General features: G+C 45.8%; 1 protein-coding gene across 6 annotated transcripts; it reads right to left on the bottom strand.

Moving 5' to 3' along the window:
* Nucleotides 1-1,846: 1,846 nt before the first annotated feature.
* ZNF79 (zinc finger protein 79) lies at nt 1,847-14,644 on the bottom strand. Of its 6 annotated transcripts, XM_046656490.1 has the most exons (6): nt 14,226-14,643; nt 10,960-11,040; nt 10,616-10,704; nt 8,506-8,632; nt 7,934-8,029; nt 1,847-3,088 (listed from the first exon to the last, which is right to left on the bottom strand). In XM_046656490.1, the coding sequence occupies exons 3-6, from the start codon at nt 10,646-10,648 to the stop codon at nt 1,917-1,919; spliced, it is 1,428 nt and encodes a 475-aa protein (XP_046512446.1). In that variant the 5' UTR covers nt 10,649-10,704; nt 10,960-11,040; nt 14,226-14,643; the 3' UTR covers nt 1,847-1,916. The 6 variants fall into 6 exon arrangements, with proteins under 6 accessions (XP_046512446.1, XP_046512418.1, XP_046512426.1 ...); XM_046656462.1 differs by lacking the exon at nt 10,960-11,040 and having other exon boundaries at nt 14,226-14,644; XM_046656470.1 differs by having other exon boundaries at nt 10,616-11,040.
* Between the last annotated feature and the right edge of the window lie 1,777 nt (nt 14,645-16,421).

The raw sequence follows: 16,421 nt of genomic DNA, 5'->3' as shown, positions 1-16,421 counted from the left end.
GGTCAGGTGGCCAGTGGGCACCTGTGGAAGTAGCTATCTGGGGAGCAAGCTCATTGTGGGTAACAGATTTCTGCCCCGTATGAGCCTGGCTCAGAAGACACCTAGGAAGGAAGTTCAGTGCTTTTTCCCGAGCTCCTCCTAAGAAAAAATTGTTGGCTGGGAAGAAAACTTGTAGTTGAGCATGGCTACACAGGGAGGAAGCTCCGCCCCGAGCAGTTGAATCATTTGGTGGGTTGGGGGCCCATGGCCTGCGAGACTTCACCACAGCCAAGGTTCAGAACCACTGATGGACAACAAAGGAACCTGACCTTGATGTTGGAGTCGTTAACAGATCCAAGTTACTGTGAAAGTTGGAAGGTCAAGTCAGTTGAGTTGTGGGATTCCTGGCCCCACTGTTCTCCAACCATATTTGCTTTAAGCCAGTAACAGGCTATTTCCTAATGTGTTTTCACCTCTCCCGAGTCTCTTCCTCAGCTTCCCTTAGCGCGGTTCCTTTGGACTCAACTTTCTAGAGCTCATCACTTCTTTGACATTAGTAGACAATATGCAGTGAAGGAAGCCGTGAACTGCGAGACCTCTGGGTGCTGGGATAGGCCACACCTGGGTTGTATGAAGCACCACCTGGGAGGGGCTTCAGGGTCCTGACTAAAGGGAGTTGGGAATGATGAACCCAGGAACCTCACTTCCCTGGCATTAGTCACTGTGCTTTGCCATGAATTTTGTCAGTAGTCCCTTTAAGCAAGAGTATTTCATCACCCCAGGTGCCTTCACGGTTGGAGCACTACCTTGAGCAGAAACTTGGGACTGGGGTGTGGGGGGTGGGGCAGTAGCAGCAGCAATCTGGGACATGTGGCAAGTCACCAAGGACCAATCAGCTAGAGGCCTTAGGCGATGACAGCTGACGGCACAACCAGCTTCCCTTAGAGCAGGCCAGGAACAGGGAGTTGCCTGGGAAATCAAAGGCTTACCTGACCCAAACCAGGGAAGCAGTGTATTCTTAACTGCTGAGATGGTCATACTAGTTGGGTGTGATGATGGTATGTGTGTCACAGTAGGACCTGGGTCAAATGCAAGGAAGGAAGCGGGCCAATGGGGTCAAAATCTGGATCCAAATGAAATTCAACCATTTTCTGTCAGGAGGAAGAATGACCCACCCACACGGAAAGAATGGCTGTCAGACTGTTCCAATCTTGTGGGTCCTCCCTGTTAGGGTCTCCCTTTAGTGCCTTGCTGGGAGTTCTTTAGCTTCCTCCTGGATCCTCTGCCTCACTGTCCTTCCCTCTGGGGCTGTTTCCTGACAGCAGTTACGAGCACCTCGAACGGGTTAAAGTGGAGATGAGGCCTGTCGGTGTTTTCTGGAGGTGCAGCCGGCACTAGATTTTCCTAGCGTCAGCCTTAGGGAGTGAAGGTCCCTCCTCTACCCGGAAAGAGACTGTAGCATTTAATGGTTGGCCCTAGAACCCCTTTCCTCACTTGGACTTGCCCCCAAATTAGATACCTTAGGCCCCATTGTGCAGAAATGCTCATTTACAGCGTTCCTGGTTCTGCAGCAGCCCTTGATGAAGGGGAGGTTACAAATGTTGCCAAACTTACCTGGCCTCCAAGTAGGAACCAAGTCCATGACCCATGTGACTTGATCACTGACTTATTCTCTATAAATAAACCAAGGTTTCTGGACTGCTTGCTACACAAGGAGCACTGGGGCCCACTGAATAAAGGTGACTAAGGGTGATCTGAGCTGGGTGGTTTCTGCTTTCTGAAGATGTTAAGGAGAAGGAAGAGCATCCCCGACCTCCCACATCCAACATGTATGTAAACAAGGATTTATTAGAGGTGCTTTTGCATGTCAAAGTCAGATGTCTCCAGCTGCTTTCAAACTCCCTGCATTTACCTGTCCACTTTGGTCATGTTCCCAGTTACTCTCCAGCATGGAGTTGCTGATGCCTAATGAAGGCCGAGCTACACCTGAAGGCCTTCCCACACTCGCTACATCCATAGGGCTTCACACCAGTGTGAGTTCTCTGATGCTGACTGAGGGATGAACTCTGGTTAAACGCCTTTCCACACTCATTGCACTCGTAGGGTTTTTCTCCTGTGTGAATGATGTGATGTCGAATGAGGGCTGAGCTCTCACTGAAGTACTTCCCACATTCGTTACACTGATACGGCTTCTCCCCAGTGTGGGTCTTTTGGTGGATTATAAGATTCGTACTTTGGCTGAAGGCCTTCCCACACTCGCCGCACTTGTAGGGTCTCTCTCCAGTGTGAGTCCTCTGATGGTTGGTGAGGTTTGCGCTCTGGCTGAAGGCCTTCCCGCACATGCTACACTTGTAGGGTTTCTCGCCTGTGTGGATTCTCTGATGCTGAATGAACGCTGCACAGTAACTGAAGGCCTTCCCACACTCGCTGCACTTGTAGGGCTTCTCCCCCGTGTGAGTCCTCTGGTGGTTTGTGAGATTCGCACTGTGTCGGAAGGCCTTCCCACAGTCGCTGCATTCATAGGGCTTCTCTCCGGTGTGAATTCTCTGATGCTGGACGAGGGCAGAGCAGTCACCGAAGGCTTTCTCACACTCACCGCACTTGTAGGGCTTTTCTCCAGTGTGCGTCCGCTGGTGTTTGGTGAGGTTTGCATTCTGGCTGAAGGCTCTCCCGCACTCGCCGCATCTGTAAGGCTTCTCTCCAGTGTGAATCCTCTGGTGCTGAATGAGAGACGAGCTCTGGCTGAAGGCCTTCCCACATTCGTTGCACTCGTATGGCTTCTCCCCAGTGTGGCTCTTCTGATGCTGAGAAAGGGAAGAACAGTAACTGAAGGCTTTGCCACATTCATTACACGCATATGGTTTTGCTCTGTGAGGTTTCATCACGTCTGCCTCCTTCCTGAAGCTCTGTCTATGTGTTTCCCATTTCTGGGGTCTCACTTCTGTGGCAACTCTCTGTTGTGGAGAGAGGACTGGTCTCAGATTGAAGCTCTTCCCCAGCGCACTGTTCCTGTGACCTAACTCCCCAGGGGGCATCTCTACACTTGAGTCTCGGAATGATTCTCCAGAAATGTCTTGCTTGGGTGGTGATTCAGATACAATCTTCTGGTCTGAAAAAAATGTAGAAAAGCATTTTTTTTTAACTTTGGTGGAAGAAGAGATACTCCCAAAATACGGAAGGCTGAAGGAGTCTGGCTCTTAGGCAGATGGGTTTGATGCCTCCTTCCTGTCCCCCAGGACATTTCTGTTCTAAACCCCAAATCATGACCCAGGTGGCTCCTCAGAGACTTTAGCAGCCTTTATTCCCTCTCCTAACCTGCAAAGGGATGAAGCTTAGCCTCATCTGCTGCCTCAGATGCAATACTTGTCTCCTTATTTCTGATGCTCCTCTCTTCTGTTTTTGCTAAGTATTGGGCAGTCAGTCTCAAGCTGTTGTCTTAGTCTCACAATTCTCAGTGTGGTTTTGGGTAATCTGCCTGCCAGGTTTACATAATTCCCTTGAAAAAGCTGATGACCAGTGCCAGCAGGACGAATGCTTTCACCTGTCCCATCAGTGAGATTTCCAAAGATGGTTAATGCTAGAGCATTGGTAAGGGTGCAGCATCGTGGGAGAGCTTAGACACCAGTGCAGCTGCATAGATTGGGACAACCTTTCTGGAGAGCAATCTAGTCGCATGTGTCAAGCCTTTAAAATGTTGACACCAGAAGTCCACTCGTAAGAACTCATCCTAAAGGACCGGTGAGAAATCACACGGAGCTGTGTCCACAGAGGCACTCATCACAGCGCCACTTGTCAGACAAAAGCAAACACCTACCTGTTTAATAATGAGAGGACCACAGTGTAGCCAATCGAGGGGCACTATTTAGCAATTCTAAGTCATGGCTGAAATCCGTACACTCTAATTCCTTTTACAGAAAGATACACAACGTGAATGTTAGTTGTGTTGTCTTTGGGTTGTGGGGTCAGAGGTGATTTTTATTTTCCTCAATGCTTATCTGTATTTTCTAATGTTCTCCAATGACAGTATTATTTATAATAAAAGTTATAGAAACATACTGTTAAGAGAAAAAGGTATATATAAAATTACATGCTGTTATCTCATTTTGGAAAAATAAATGACTGCATTTTATGATATGGAGAAGACTGAAATTTTCCTCTGTGTGGTGGGATGATAGGGGATCTTGGTTCTCTTTTTCATTCTTTTCCAAATTTTAAGTGAACGTGTATTATTGTTACTAGAAAAAAAGTTATTTTATAATAAAATAGATATTTTCTAAAAGAAGAGTTAATGATTCTTACCCCTCTGTGGGACCTCATTCATTCTGAGAGGAGAGCTGAAAATGTGAAGACCGTACTCCATGTGGACAGTGCGAAGCTCAGGGAAGCGTGGCTCTCAGACCCCTCCCCCATCTCCCACACGGGCTTGGGGGGCGTGGGTGGAGGTTTAGGGAGGGCTGTGGAAGAGCTTCTTGTCACTGGGTCAATGTTCCTGAAGAGCCTTCCGTCTCTACCTCATTTCTCAGAGGAGAGACGAGCAGGGGGCGTTCTAGCTCCCTTTATTCAAATTTCTATATACAGTCTTGATCCAGGCTGCCTGGGTTCAATTCTTGGCTCTATTTCCTACTAGCTGTGTGACTTTGGGCACTTAATTTTTCTATGTCTTGGATTTATTCTCTGAGAATGCAGCTCTCTTGCAAGATTACTGAGGGTTTAATGAGTCAAAACACACGAAGGCCCCAGAACAAGACGCAAGGAGTAGCTCAATGTTATTCGAGGGCTTGTCATCACGTGGACCTCTCCTCGTGAACCATCCGAATGGTTTCCCGTGAAGCAGATCTCCCTCTGAGGTGCACGTGCGTACGTAATGCCTCGTCTACCAAGAGCACAGATGTCCTGTTTTGGGTCGAGAGCGTCTCTATGGAACTGGGTATTTGATCATATATGGCTTTGACAGCTCTCAGAAACAGACCATCTATCTGAGTAAAAGATGCAAAGAAGAAGAATAGTGACAAGAAAAGCAGTGGGAAAAAGAAGCAATTCAGGAGACCATGTGATGCTCATGAATTGTCACACCTCAGCCACCTCTCCCTTGGGTGCTGGCTCCTGTATAAAACTGTCCCATGACATCCCAAGCCAAATATACCCAAAACAGAACTGCTGATTTTCCCTTTTGAGCCAGTGTCTTTGCCAGTCTTCCCTTTCACCCAACTGCTCAGGCCAGGGTCATCCTTCAAGCCTCTATCCCTCACATCCAGTTCACTAGCAAGTCCTGTTGGCTTTCACACCAGATTAGGCCCCAACTCCTGCTGATGAGCCACGCTCATGTCTCTCTGGAATGTCTGCAACAGACTCCTAACTCATCTTCCTCCTTCTACTCTTGAACCCTGAAAGTCGATTCTCCACATCCACGGAGTTATCTTTTTAAACACAAATACAGCCATGCATCGCTCAACAGTGGGGATCCGTTCTGAGAGATGCATCATTAGGCGATTTCGTTATTGTGCAAACATCATCAAGTGTACTTACACAAACCCAGATGGTACACCTAGTCTATACAGTACTAACCTTATGAGACCAGGGGCATAAATGCAGTTTGTTGTTGACCGAAATACCACTATGCAGTGCATGACTGCACTGTCCCTTCCCTGCTCAAAACCCTCAGTGGCTTCCCAACTTCCTATCTGAATAAAATGTGAATGCCTTGCCGTGGCCTCCAAACCCCACCGTGATCCACCCCCTGCTTTCCACTCTCCCTGCTGTTTACTGAGTCCTAGGGCTTTCTGATCCTAACACAAGCCAGGCTCATTCCCAACTCAGAGCTTTGGTACATGTTGTGGCCCAGAATGTTCCTCTCCCAGGTACTCACATGGCTGGCTCATTCTCTTCCTTCAGATCTCAGCTCCAATGTCACCTCCTCAAAGTGGTCTTTCCTATTCATCTGATCTAAAAGAGCCCCCACCCCATCCGTATTCCCATTCTCATCTTTGTACCCACAGTCACTACCCCCATGCGACTTTGTTTTCCTCACAGTGTTCACCACTATCCAGTAGGATATCAGTTATTTTGTTTCCTCATTTTATTTATGTTCCTCACTAGGATATAAGCAGGGACTATGTCTTGTTCTCCGTTGTACCTCCGGTAGCTAAAACAATACCAGGCATGTACCAAATGCTTAATTCACATTTGTTGACTGAAGGAATAGCAAAATGAGTGAGAATGAGGCAGACCGATCAGCTGGGTCTAGGGAAACAGCATCTGCGACAGAAGTTCCCAAAGCCAGCAGTGAGACAGAGCTACTTTAAAGACCTGGGTCCATCAGAGTGGGAAGGGTGGGATGGGAGAAGAGAGGCCCAGGAGGCGCAGCGATGCCCAGGATGCTCTATGGTCTCAGAGCAGAGGTGTAACCCCACAGAAGCAGTGTTGTAGTCACTGTCATAGCCAGATTTAACACTTTCCTCTAACCACTTCCCTATCATAGAGCTAATACAGCACACCATCACTGAAAACTTTTTTTCTCATGTATTAGTGTATAAAATAAGTAAGAAAGGTTTTGTTATCCACATTTTTCAGACATAGAAACAAATAACCACCTCGTTTAGTGGTTTACTTTGAATCCATGTAGTTACCACATAGCAGGTAAGGACCTGAATGCCTGTCTTTCATGGGTCTGTATGCAAAGTTGCTTCCATACTATACTCGACACTACGACCTCGGAGCACAGACCCTTGGTGGTAGCACTGTCTCCCAACTTCTGTTTCTAATAACATGGTCATTGGAACCTTTCTGAGTAACCTTTTAGGATCTTAAACCCCTCTGAGACTGTGATGAACCCTTTTTGCAGAAAAATGCAGTTATTGCCGTAGCCACAAAACACCGCATTCAATTTCTGAAGCTCCATACAGGGTCTGTGGTCAGGTTAAAAGGCCCTGCACAACAAACACAGTGCTGGGAAGGCGGGGCTCTTGGGAGGGAGAAGGAAGTGGCAGGACTAGCGAGGCTCCCTGCAGGAGGTGTTTCAGCAAGGATGGGGGTGTCTGTAGTAACAAAGAGGGCTGAGGTGATGGGGGACAGGCCGCTCAGAAAGAGGATGACAAGATGGGAAGGAGAAGAGAGTTCAGACGAACCATGTAGAAAATAAGCCAGGGCTTTGTTTTCATTGCCCTACAGCAACAATAATCACTAAGCACAGATATGAAGCATTAGGCTGCATTTTGAGAAAAATTTAAAACTTTGTCACTTGAAAGTGGTTAAGTTCCTTGGTACCTCTGAGGCTTTCAGTTTCAAAATATCAAAAGTGGCTGGAATCACAGGGAAAAGCTACTGAGGCCCAGCCAGAGGTCCCACAACAGCAGGGGCTGAAATATGAAGATCAAGGTGGGGTGCGCAACCATAGATGAATAGCAAGAGAGAAACACGGAAATTATGGTTTCCCTTGCTTTTATTTTTCCTGAGTTTTTTAGTATCTTTAGAAAATTCTGGCATAGCCAAGTAGAGGGAGAGAAGGGAAGGGGGCGCTAGAATCCAATTAAGGGCCAGAGAGGGGAGCAGCCGCAGGTGTGACAGCTGGAGGTATGGGTAAAGGTGGGCACCTGAGATCCTCAGTCAGGCGAAGGCCAAGCTGCTAGGCCAGCGCAGATGATGCATTCCCCCAGGGCTAGCAATACCACCTGTGCCCCAAACGTCTCCCAGCCCGGGGAGACTTGATGAGGAGGCGGCGTGGAATAGCAGGCTTTGGAGTCCAACAGACCTTGCCTCAAACCCCAGCCTCACCGCTTTCTAGCTGTGAGGGTCTGAACCAGCGAGTCAGCCTCTTTCAGCTTAAATTTCCTCAGCTGTAGGATGGGAATAACAATATCTCCTTCCCAGCGCTGATAAACGAATCAAATGCACCAATGTATGCTTCAAAGGGGCCTTTGCTCCCGAGACTCCATGGGCTTCATGCCTGCCCACTCACCTGGACAGGGACTCCTTAGGCCTTCTCCCTCCAGCACCCACGAGCCTTCCCTTTGCTCCAACTGAGAGTTCATGCCAGCCTGGGATACTGGAAGTCCTAGTCAAGGGGAAAAAATGGGCTTTAGAGATCTGTACTAAGTACAAATGGCCACCAAGAACTCAAGGGAGCAGAAAAAGGTCAATTAGGTCATCCATTCAACAACTCTTTATTGAGCACTTACTTAGTGCCGGGCACCAGGAGATACAGCAGTAAATAAGACAGATATGATGTCAACGTCTTGGTAAAGCACTTCTGGAAGGAGCTAAAGAAACACCCTCAAGGAGGGGTCAAGCCAGGGAGTTAAGCTAAGCCCATAAAGCAAGCTATAGGAAGACAGGAACTCACTGAATATGGAAGAACTGGCCTGAAGGTCACCTCCCCCTCCTGGGAACCCAGAGACCTTTCACTAGGGAAGGAGGAGGAATACACACGATCCCCAGGGTGCATCAGAGCAGTTCCCCATCACTCAGCACTGGAGAGTGCCACAACTTTTCAGAATTGAGCAGACTTGGAATTTTAAATGGTTTCCTTACCCAGTAGGACCAGGTTTCTGGACTTTTCTGGTATCCCTTCCTTGAACCTGTCCCGCGGAGCAGGGACCGAGTGCCTCCACCCCTCCTGGGTACAAGCTTCAGTCACACTGCCGAAGGGCATGGATCCCTGAAACAGAAGCACATTCCTTCTAGTCCAGTGGCCTTAGGATATGGGGGAGGGGATATGTCCCTGGGTGAGATGGCCTGGAAAGGGTCTTTGAAAGGGGTCAGGGCTCTGGGTAGTTTCAGAAAAGCTTTTATTGATCACTTCCTATGTGCTTAACACTATACTGGACACTGACACACAAAATAAAATACAGTCTGTCTTGTCTTCACATGTTTAAACTTCTGGTAGACTGTATATAAATGGATAGAAAATGTGTATATATATGAGCAGTCATTGGACAGAAACTAACAGGTGCTTGGGGATTAAAAGAGCCAATACAGAAAAGACAAAATTAGAATGTATGAGTTTATGCAATGAGGAATCAGGTGCAAATTAGCAAAGAAATGTGAAAGCTGAATGTTTCCAGAACATTTAATAAATACTCCTGTGAACTCCGACGTCACACAGTACAGGAGGAGAGCCAGGCAGGTACACAACCACCTGTAGTATGTGTCAAACAGATGGACAGACCAGTTGTTGGGATAACAGAAGAATCCCGGGTGGAGAGCAGGGGCAGGACAATGAGGGAAGACCACAGGGAGAAGGCAATCACTGAGCCAGCCTTGAGGAAAGTTCCTCAGATGGAGAAAGAGAATATGAAGGCTGGGGAGACACCATGAGCAAAGTCATGAAGGCGAGAAAGTCTCCATGCCTATTTTAAGCTCAGGGAATGGTACCTCATTCACCTCGCTGGCATATCAGAAACCTGAGTGTTATTATCCCCTTTCCTGCAGCTCCCCACAAATCAATTGCCTATTCGTTCTTCCTCCTCAGTATCTCTAGAATTCACTCATCTCTCTACATGCCCCAGTGCTGTCTTGTTTTAAGCCAGCATCACTTCTCAAATTATAACTAGTTTCCTGACCTCTAATTTTACTTGTTCTTTCAATTCATCCTTAACACTGAGAAATGCATTAAATGGGACAAAGAGGGTCATTTTTTAAAACTATGAAATATTTAAAACATTTGGGTCATTTTATAACAACGAAGAGTAAAATTCACTATAAAGATGTAAGTATTATGAACCAAATAACAAATATACAATTCATAAAGGAAAAACTGTAGGAAGTTCAAGGAGAAATTTAAAATATTACAGCTAAGAGAGATGTTAAAACAACTTAGTTGTTGGGTGTTAATAGCAAACAAAAAATAAAGGTATGGAAGAACTGAGCCATTTAATGAATAAGGTTGAGCTAATAGAGCCGCCAAACGCTATGCCCTGCAATCACATTATACTGGTGTTTCATGCTGACAAGAGACAAAGACTCTGTCCCCATGAGCACAGACCAGCCCAATGGGAAAAGAAACCAAAGTGACATTTTGGAATATCTAAAAAAAATAAAACCACAGGCAAAAACTTTCAATACAAACAAGAAAGGAAGAAAATCAATTAGGGATTTAACTCAAGAGGTTAAAAAAAAAATGAATTTTGAAACAAATCTGTGGAGAGCAGAAGCAAAAAACTAATAAAGAAAAATTTGTTAATCAAGAATAGAACTGATGAGGAAACCCAAGAGCAGATTTTCTAAAAATGAAAATAAACGGAACGATACCTAGTTTAGTCAAGAAGAGAGGGGGGAAGGCAGCTCCTACCCTCACAGAAGACCTACGCAGTGAAATACATCAGAAAAGATTCTGCGGAGTACTCTTAATGAAACGGGGGAAACAGTCATCAAATTCTGCTAAGTGGAAATAAAAGAAGGTTACAAAGCAGAACAAACCCATTTTGGGAAAACAAAAAAGGAAGAATATGACTGAAAGGACACAAACAAAAATGTTAATTATCTCTTTGTGGGATGAAGGGTAATATTGTGTGTGTTTTCTATATTTTACAGGTTTTCTACAATGAACATGAATTTCTTTTGTAATTAAAAAATATTTTTTAAATCCTTAATATTAAAAAGAAAAAGAGAGGCTGCCTCTCACAGTAAATTTCCAACTTACGTGGGGGCCAGCTGTGAGGAGGCCAGCCACCATTCCTTCCTCTCCTGTGCTTTCCTCTTGGGGAAGGGCAGGGTCCAGAGAAGGTGGCTCTGGCGGAAGACAAAGAAACCAATGAGGCACCAAAGTTTACAGCTCACCAAGCTAGAAAATCTCACATTCTCACTCTGAAGAGGGGGTTGAAAGGACATCACAGGCTCCAGGGCACTCAGGCAGAATTTGCAGACCTGCAGTGGGATGTACGTTTTCTCATTCCCTTCCTATCTCAGCAACCCCATCAATTCACTGAGACACGGGGAGGCATTAGAGTCTAACAGACTCTCAAGTATCCCAGATCCACCACTTACCAGCAGCGTGCAAATCACGTAACCTCTCTAAGTCTCATTTTTCTCATCAGTAAATGGGGATAATAATCCCTTGTAAAGTTGCTGTGAAGATTAAAGGAAAATGCAGATAAAGCAGTTGTCATGATGCCTAGCATGTGAGTATACAGTTCGTAAATATCACTATTACTTAGTTCTTTGGAGAAAGTGGCTCTGAAAAATTAAGACATTTGCTTAATTAAAAGAAGAGGTAATGAACAAGCAGGATTCATCCTAAGAACACAAGATTGGTTCAACATACAAAAATTAATCTATAGAAAACACCATGTTAATATAAAGGGAAAAACCCCACACGATCATCTCAATAAACATTGAAAAGGCCATTTTACAAAACCTGACCCCTTTTCAGGATAAAACACACGCAATAAGCTAGGAATAGAAGGGAACTTCCTCAACTTGATAAAAGGCATGTACGGAAAACCCAAAGCTAACATCACAGTTAATAGTGAGAGGAGGATGCTTTCCCCCTACGATCAGGAACAACACAAGGATGGCTGCCCTCGCCTCTATTCAGTATTATACTGGAGGTTCTAGCCAGGGCAATTAGGCAAGGAAAAAAAAATGAAAGGCATCCAGATTGGAAAGGAAGAAATAAAACTATCTCTATTTGTGGATGACATGATTTTGTATGTAGAAAATCATAAGAAATCCACAAAAAACTATCAAAGCTAAACTAGTTCGGCAAGGTTGCAGGATACAAGATGGATATAAAATTAAAAGGAAACATAATCATAAATGGGCAAGACATTTCTCCAGCTATATTTCTATCTACTAGCAATGAATAATCCAAAAGTGAAATTTAAAAAATTCCATTTACAAGAGCACTTAAAGAATACAATACCTAGGAAAAAATTTAAAGAAGGAAGTGCAAGACATGTACATTGAACACTACCAAACAATGTTGAAAGAAATTATAAAAGATCTAAATAAATGGAAAGATATCCCATGTTCATGGATTGGAAGGCAATAATCATGGGATGGCAATACTCACCAAATCAACCTACAGAGTCAATGCAATCCCTATCAAAATCTCAGCTGGCATTTTTACAGAAACTGATAAGCTGATCCTAAAATTCATATGGAAATGCAAGGGACCCAGAATAGCCAAACAATCTGGAAAAAGAAGAAAAAAGTTGGAGGACTCTCATTCACCATATCAAAACTTTCTACAAAGCAACACTAATTAAAACAGAGTGGTACTGGTATAAGGACAGACGTATAGACCAATGGAAAAGAACTAAGAGTCCAGAAATAAATCCATACATTTATAGATAAATGATTTTCAGAAAAGTGCCAAGAAATTAAATGGGGAAAGAATAGTCTTTTCAAAAAGCAGTGTTGGGACAACTGGATATCCACATGCCAAAGAATTAAGTTGGAATTCCTACCTCACACCACATATAAAAATTAGCTCAAAACAGATAAAAGACCTAAATGTAAACGTGAAAACTCTTAGAAGAAAATATAAGTATAAATCTTTATGACCTCTGATTAGGTAATGGTTTCTTAGAAAAGACACCAAAAGCACAAGCAACAAAAGAAAAAATAAATTGGATTTTACCAAAATTAAAAATTTTGTGCTTCAAAGACACTATCAAGAAAGTTAAAAGATAACCAAAGAATGGGAGAAAAATCTCTGCAAATCATGGATCTCCTAAGGGTCTAGTATCCAGAATATAGAAAGAATTCTTATAACTCAACAATAAGACAACTCAATTTAAAAATGGGCAAAGGATTTGAATAGCTATTTCTTCAAGCAAGATCTATAAATAGTCAAGAAGTACATGAAAAGATGCTCAACAACATTAGGCATTGAAGAAACGCCATATCTTCACTGCCATATCTTTGACATACTTAGATATTAAACAGAGTTACCATATGTCAGAGCATCTCCTCTCTTCTTATATATTATATATACCTCTCAGGAACATACCCAAGAGAAATGAAAACACGTCCACACAAAAACTTGTGCACGCATGTTCACAGCATTATTCACAACAGCCAAAACTGGAAACCACCCAAATGTCCATCAGCTGCAGATAAACAAAATGTCGACCATCCACATAACGGCCTATTATTCAGCCATAAAAAGAAGTGAAGCACGTTTATTCATGTTACGATACGGATGAACCTTGAAACATTATGCCAAGTGAAACAAGCCAGACACATATATTGTATGATTCTATTTTTAAGAAATGTCCAGAATAGGCAAACCCACAGGGACAGAAAGTAAACGAGTGGTTCCCAAGGCCTAAGGGGGAAAGGGAATGGGGAGTGATGGTTAATTGGTATGGGTTTCTTTTCGGGGTGATGAAAATGTTATGGATTAAATAGTTGTTGATGGTTGCAGAACTTTGTTAGTATACTAAAAGCCACTGAATTGTATACTTTAAAAGTGAATATTATAGCATGTGAGTTATATCACAATAAAAAAAATAGTAGAGGTAGTGTAGTTCTCAGAAATAGCTCAGAAAGAGAAATAAATAGGTCTGGATACTGGTCTCAGTACAGACCTCATGTTACTGCGTTGTACCTAATTCCACCGTGTCTTATTTTCCTCTGGTAGTATGGGGAGGATGATAACCATTCTGTTTGTTCCTAGGTCTCTCGGAAAGAGAACATAAAATGCTGGATGTGAAATTGCACTTGAAGAGTTATAGACCAATAGATGGACCCCTTGATCTAGGGGAGGACGGCACAGGCCTCGGTGGTTAAGATTATAAGATTACACACACATTTGTTCTGTAACGGGTTCAAGGTGCTTTCAAAAACGTTCTTTTACTTGATGCTTACAGTTCTAAGAGGTAAACGAGGTAATTAAGGTTATTTTATCCTTTCCTCTATTAGGAAATACAGCTTTAAAAACCTGACCGTACTCCACAGCTTAAACGGGAACCCTAGCTTTCTGATTGCAAATCCCCAGTATCCTCCATGACTCCCCTATCCAGCTAGGTTAAACAATCTCAGGCAGAGCCAACAGGTTCCTGTTCTGAGCATCTTGGCTGCCTCAAGAAGGGCTGGAAGATCAGAAGCAGAGATAGGCTCTTCTTTTTTAGATAGGTCAACTTTTTTGACCCCACAATTCTTTATTCAAAAAAGGATCGTCCCCAACCACTTGCGGAAAGGATAACCGCAGAGCTCTGGTCCGGGTCGCACAGCAGTCTCAGTGGGCAAGCTGGAACAAGAAGCCGGATCTCCCGCAAACCTCTCCCTCCATCACTCCTTCTCACCTCCTTCCTCCAGCATCTGGGTCGCACCTCGCGCCACCGCCTCCCAGCGGTTTGCTAAGCGTCGGCGTCGCTTCTCTGCAGCCGCAGCCCCACTCCGTAGGCCTGCTCTGACCGCCCCCGGGCGGGACTCTTCTCTCCGGCCTCTCCCCTCTGGGGCCGGGTCTGAGCCCGCGGTGCTGGTTCCTGGGAGGTCCAGTCGGGCCTGTCCAGCCGGGTCTCTCACTGTCTCCCCAGCCACAGCCAGGCCTTGGCTCAGGAGCTCGTGGCGCAACAGCCGACTCGGTCTCGAGCAGCACTCCGCGCGAGGAAACCGCTGCGCGCCAGCTGAGAGAGGTAACGCGTACCGCTGCGAGCTCAAATCCTGCGGTCGCAGGAACTGCCTAACTAACGCCAGGCCCTACTCTCGCGCCAAAGGGGACGCAGCTGAATAGCGTCACTTCCGGTCATGCGCACATGCCTCCTCGTCCCCGCCGAACTCCATTTCCCAGAAACCTCCGGGATCTGTTCCTGGCCAAAGACTTTTCTTTCTCGGTGCTAGGTTTGTGATCCGTACGATCCTGAGAGGCTTCTGCCTGTTCTTGCTCCCAGAACCTATTTCCCATCATGCTTTCTTGTACATGCCTTTCTGGTCCACCGGAATCCAATGGCTGTGGCCGCTGAGGCAAGACGCAGCTTGGCCGCGAAGGATCCTGGGAGTGGTGGTTTAGCGCAGGGACAGGTCTATGCCGGCTCTGGGCGCCTAGTTTCTCTTCAGCAGTTTGACGTTCCTTGCACCGGGTCGCTGGTCACGGGGATCGTTTCTTTCCGCAAGTTTCAGCTCGGGGCTCAACCCCAGCCATCTTCATGGTCCTTTTGAGCTTTACTGAAAGTTTGGGGACCACGCAGTGATTTCAGGGGTAGAAGCACACTTCCGTAGTGTTCGATCAGCACTCTTTTGGGAGGAGATTCCTGACTATTGTCAATGGGCTTCCCCAGAGCACTGATGAAATTGCCCCTCAAGCCTGTTGAAAATTCTTCGCTACTCATCAATTTTCTGATGACCAATTCAGTCTTAGGGGCATTTTGATGTTGAGAAGATGGGAATGTGTTACCTGGGAAGCAGAAATGAGTCTGAGGTTCCTAAGGCCTTTTTTCATTTTGTGCTGTTTCTGTCCCTTGCAGTCACAGCCGGTAGCATTTTTTTCAAACATGATTCTCTTAAGTTTGTGGGTCTTCTATGAATCTTAGTGGGATTCCCTCCATTAGGCAAGCCACACCCACAGATCTCTGAGATACGCCCTCCTCCACCTTGGACTTCTGCAGTTTGGGGCTTACAATTTGGGAGGTCGGCAGTCTGAGATGGATCTCCTTACTAGAATAAAAGTGTTGGTAGGGTTATGTTCCTTCTGGAGGCTCTTGAGGAGAATCTGTTTCCTTGCTTTTTCCAGCCTTCAGGGGCTGCCTGCATTCCTTGGCTCGTGGCCCTTTCTGGCTGGTGCTGTTCTCCCCACCGCCCCAAGGTCCGGCACTCTGTAGTGGCCAATGGGTGGTAGCAGAGGGTTTCTTGCCTTAGTCTTGCGGTCCCACCCATGGCCACTGGGAGGTAGCAGAGTGCTTCACGCTTCAGCTAATGCAATTTTGCCCCTGGCCACTGGGCGGCGTTAGGGCACTCCTTGCCTCAGGTTCGCGGAAGGGAGGATTCCCCTGGAAGTTGTTCAGGGGACGGGGATGGGAGATGGGGTGGGTGTCGGTGGGCAGTGCAGGTTGCTGCCCTGGAATGGGAAAAGCACAGCTTCTGCTGCACCTGTCCTCTGGGGATGTTCCATCCTGTCTCTCTTCTCCGTGGTCCTGTGCCTGATGGTGCTGGGCTGGGTTCCTGGGGCGGATACGGGACTGTCAGCTAGGGCTGGCTCGTGGTCCCTTGGCATCTTTTGCTATGGTGGGTAGTCCTCAAAGGAGTCTAAGGAGACCTCTGAAGAGCGTGTGTCCACAGTCGTTGGTACCTATAGGTGGGTGCTGGTAGCAATCAGAGGTGGTATGGGTGGGAGTGGCCGAGGAAGCAGGGTAAGAAATAGAAAATAAAGAGAAAAATGTGTAAAGCTTTCAGATGTCCCTTTACGAGGCACCCCTTGAGCCTCATACCAGCTTTGTGTGCAGCTCCCACCCTTCACCACAGCCTCCCATCCTCACCTGCACAGGCTCACCACCAGCACAAGG

Source organism: Equus quagga, chromosome 1, assembly GCF_021613505.1.
Source record: "Equus quagga isolate Etosha38 chromosome 1, UCLA_HA_Equagga_1.0, whole genome shotgun sequence".
Taxonomy (NCBI): Eukaryota; Metazoa; Chordata; class Mammalia; order Perissodactyla; family Equidae; genus Equus; species Equus quagga.
The sequence above is the reverse complement of the archived record's forward strand: the minus strand, read 5'-3'. Positions and strand labels throughout refer to the sequence as shown.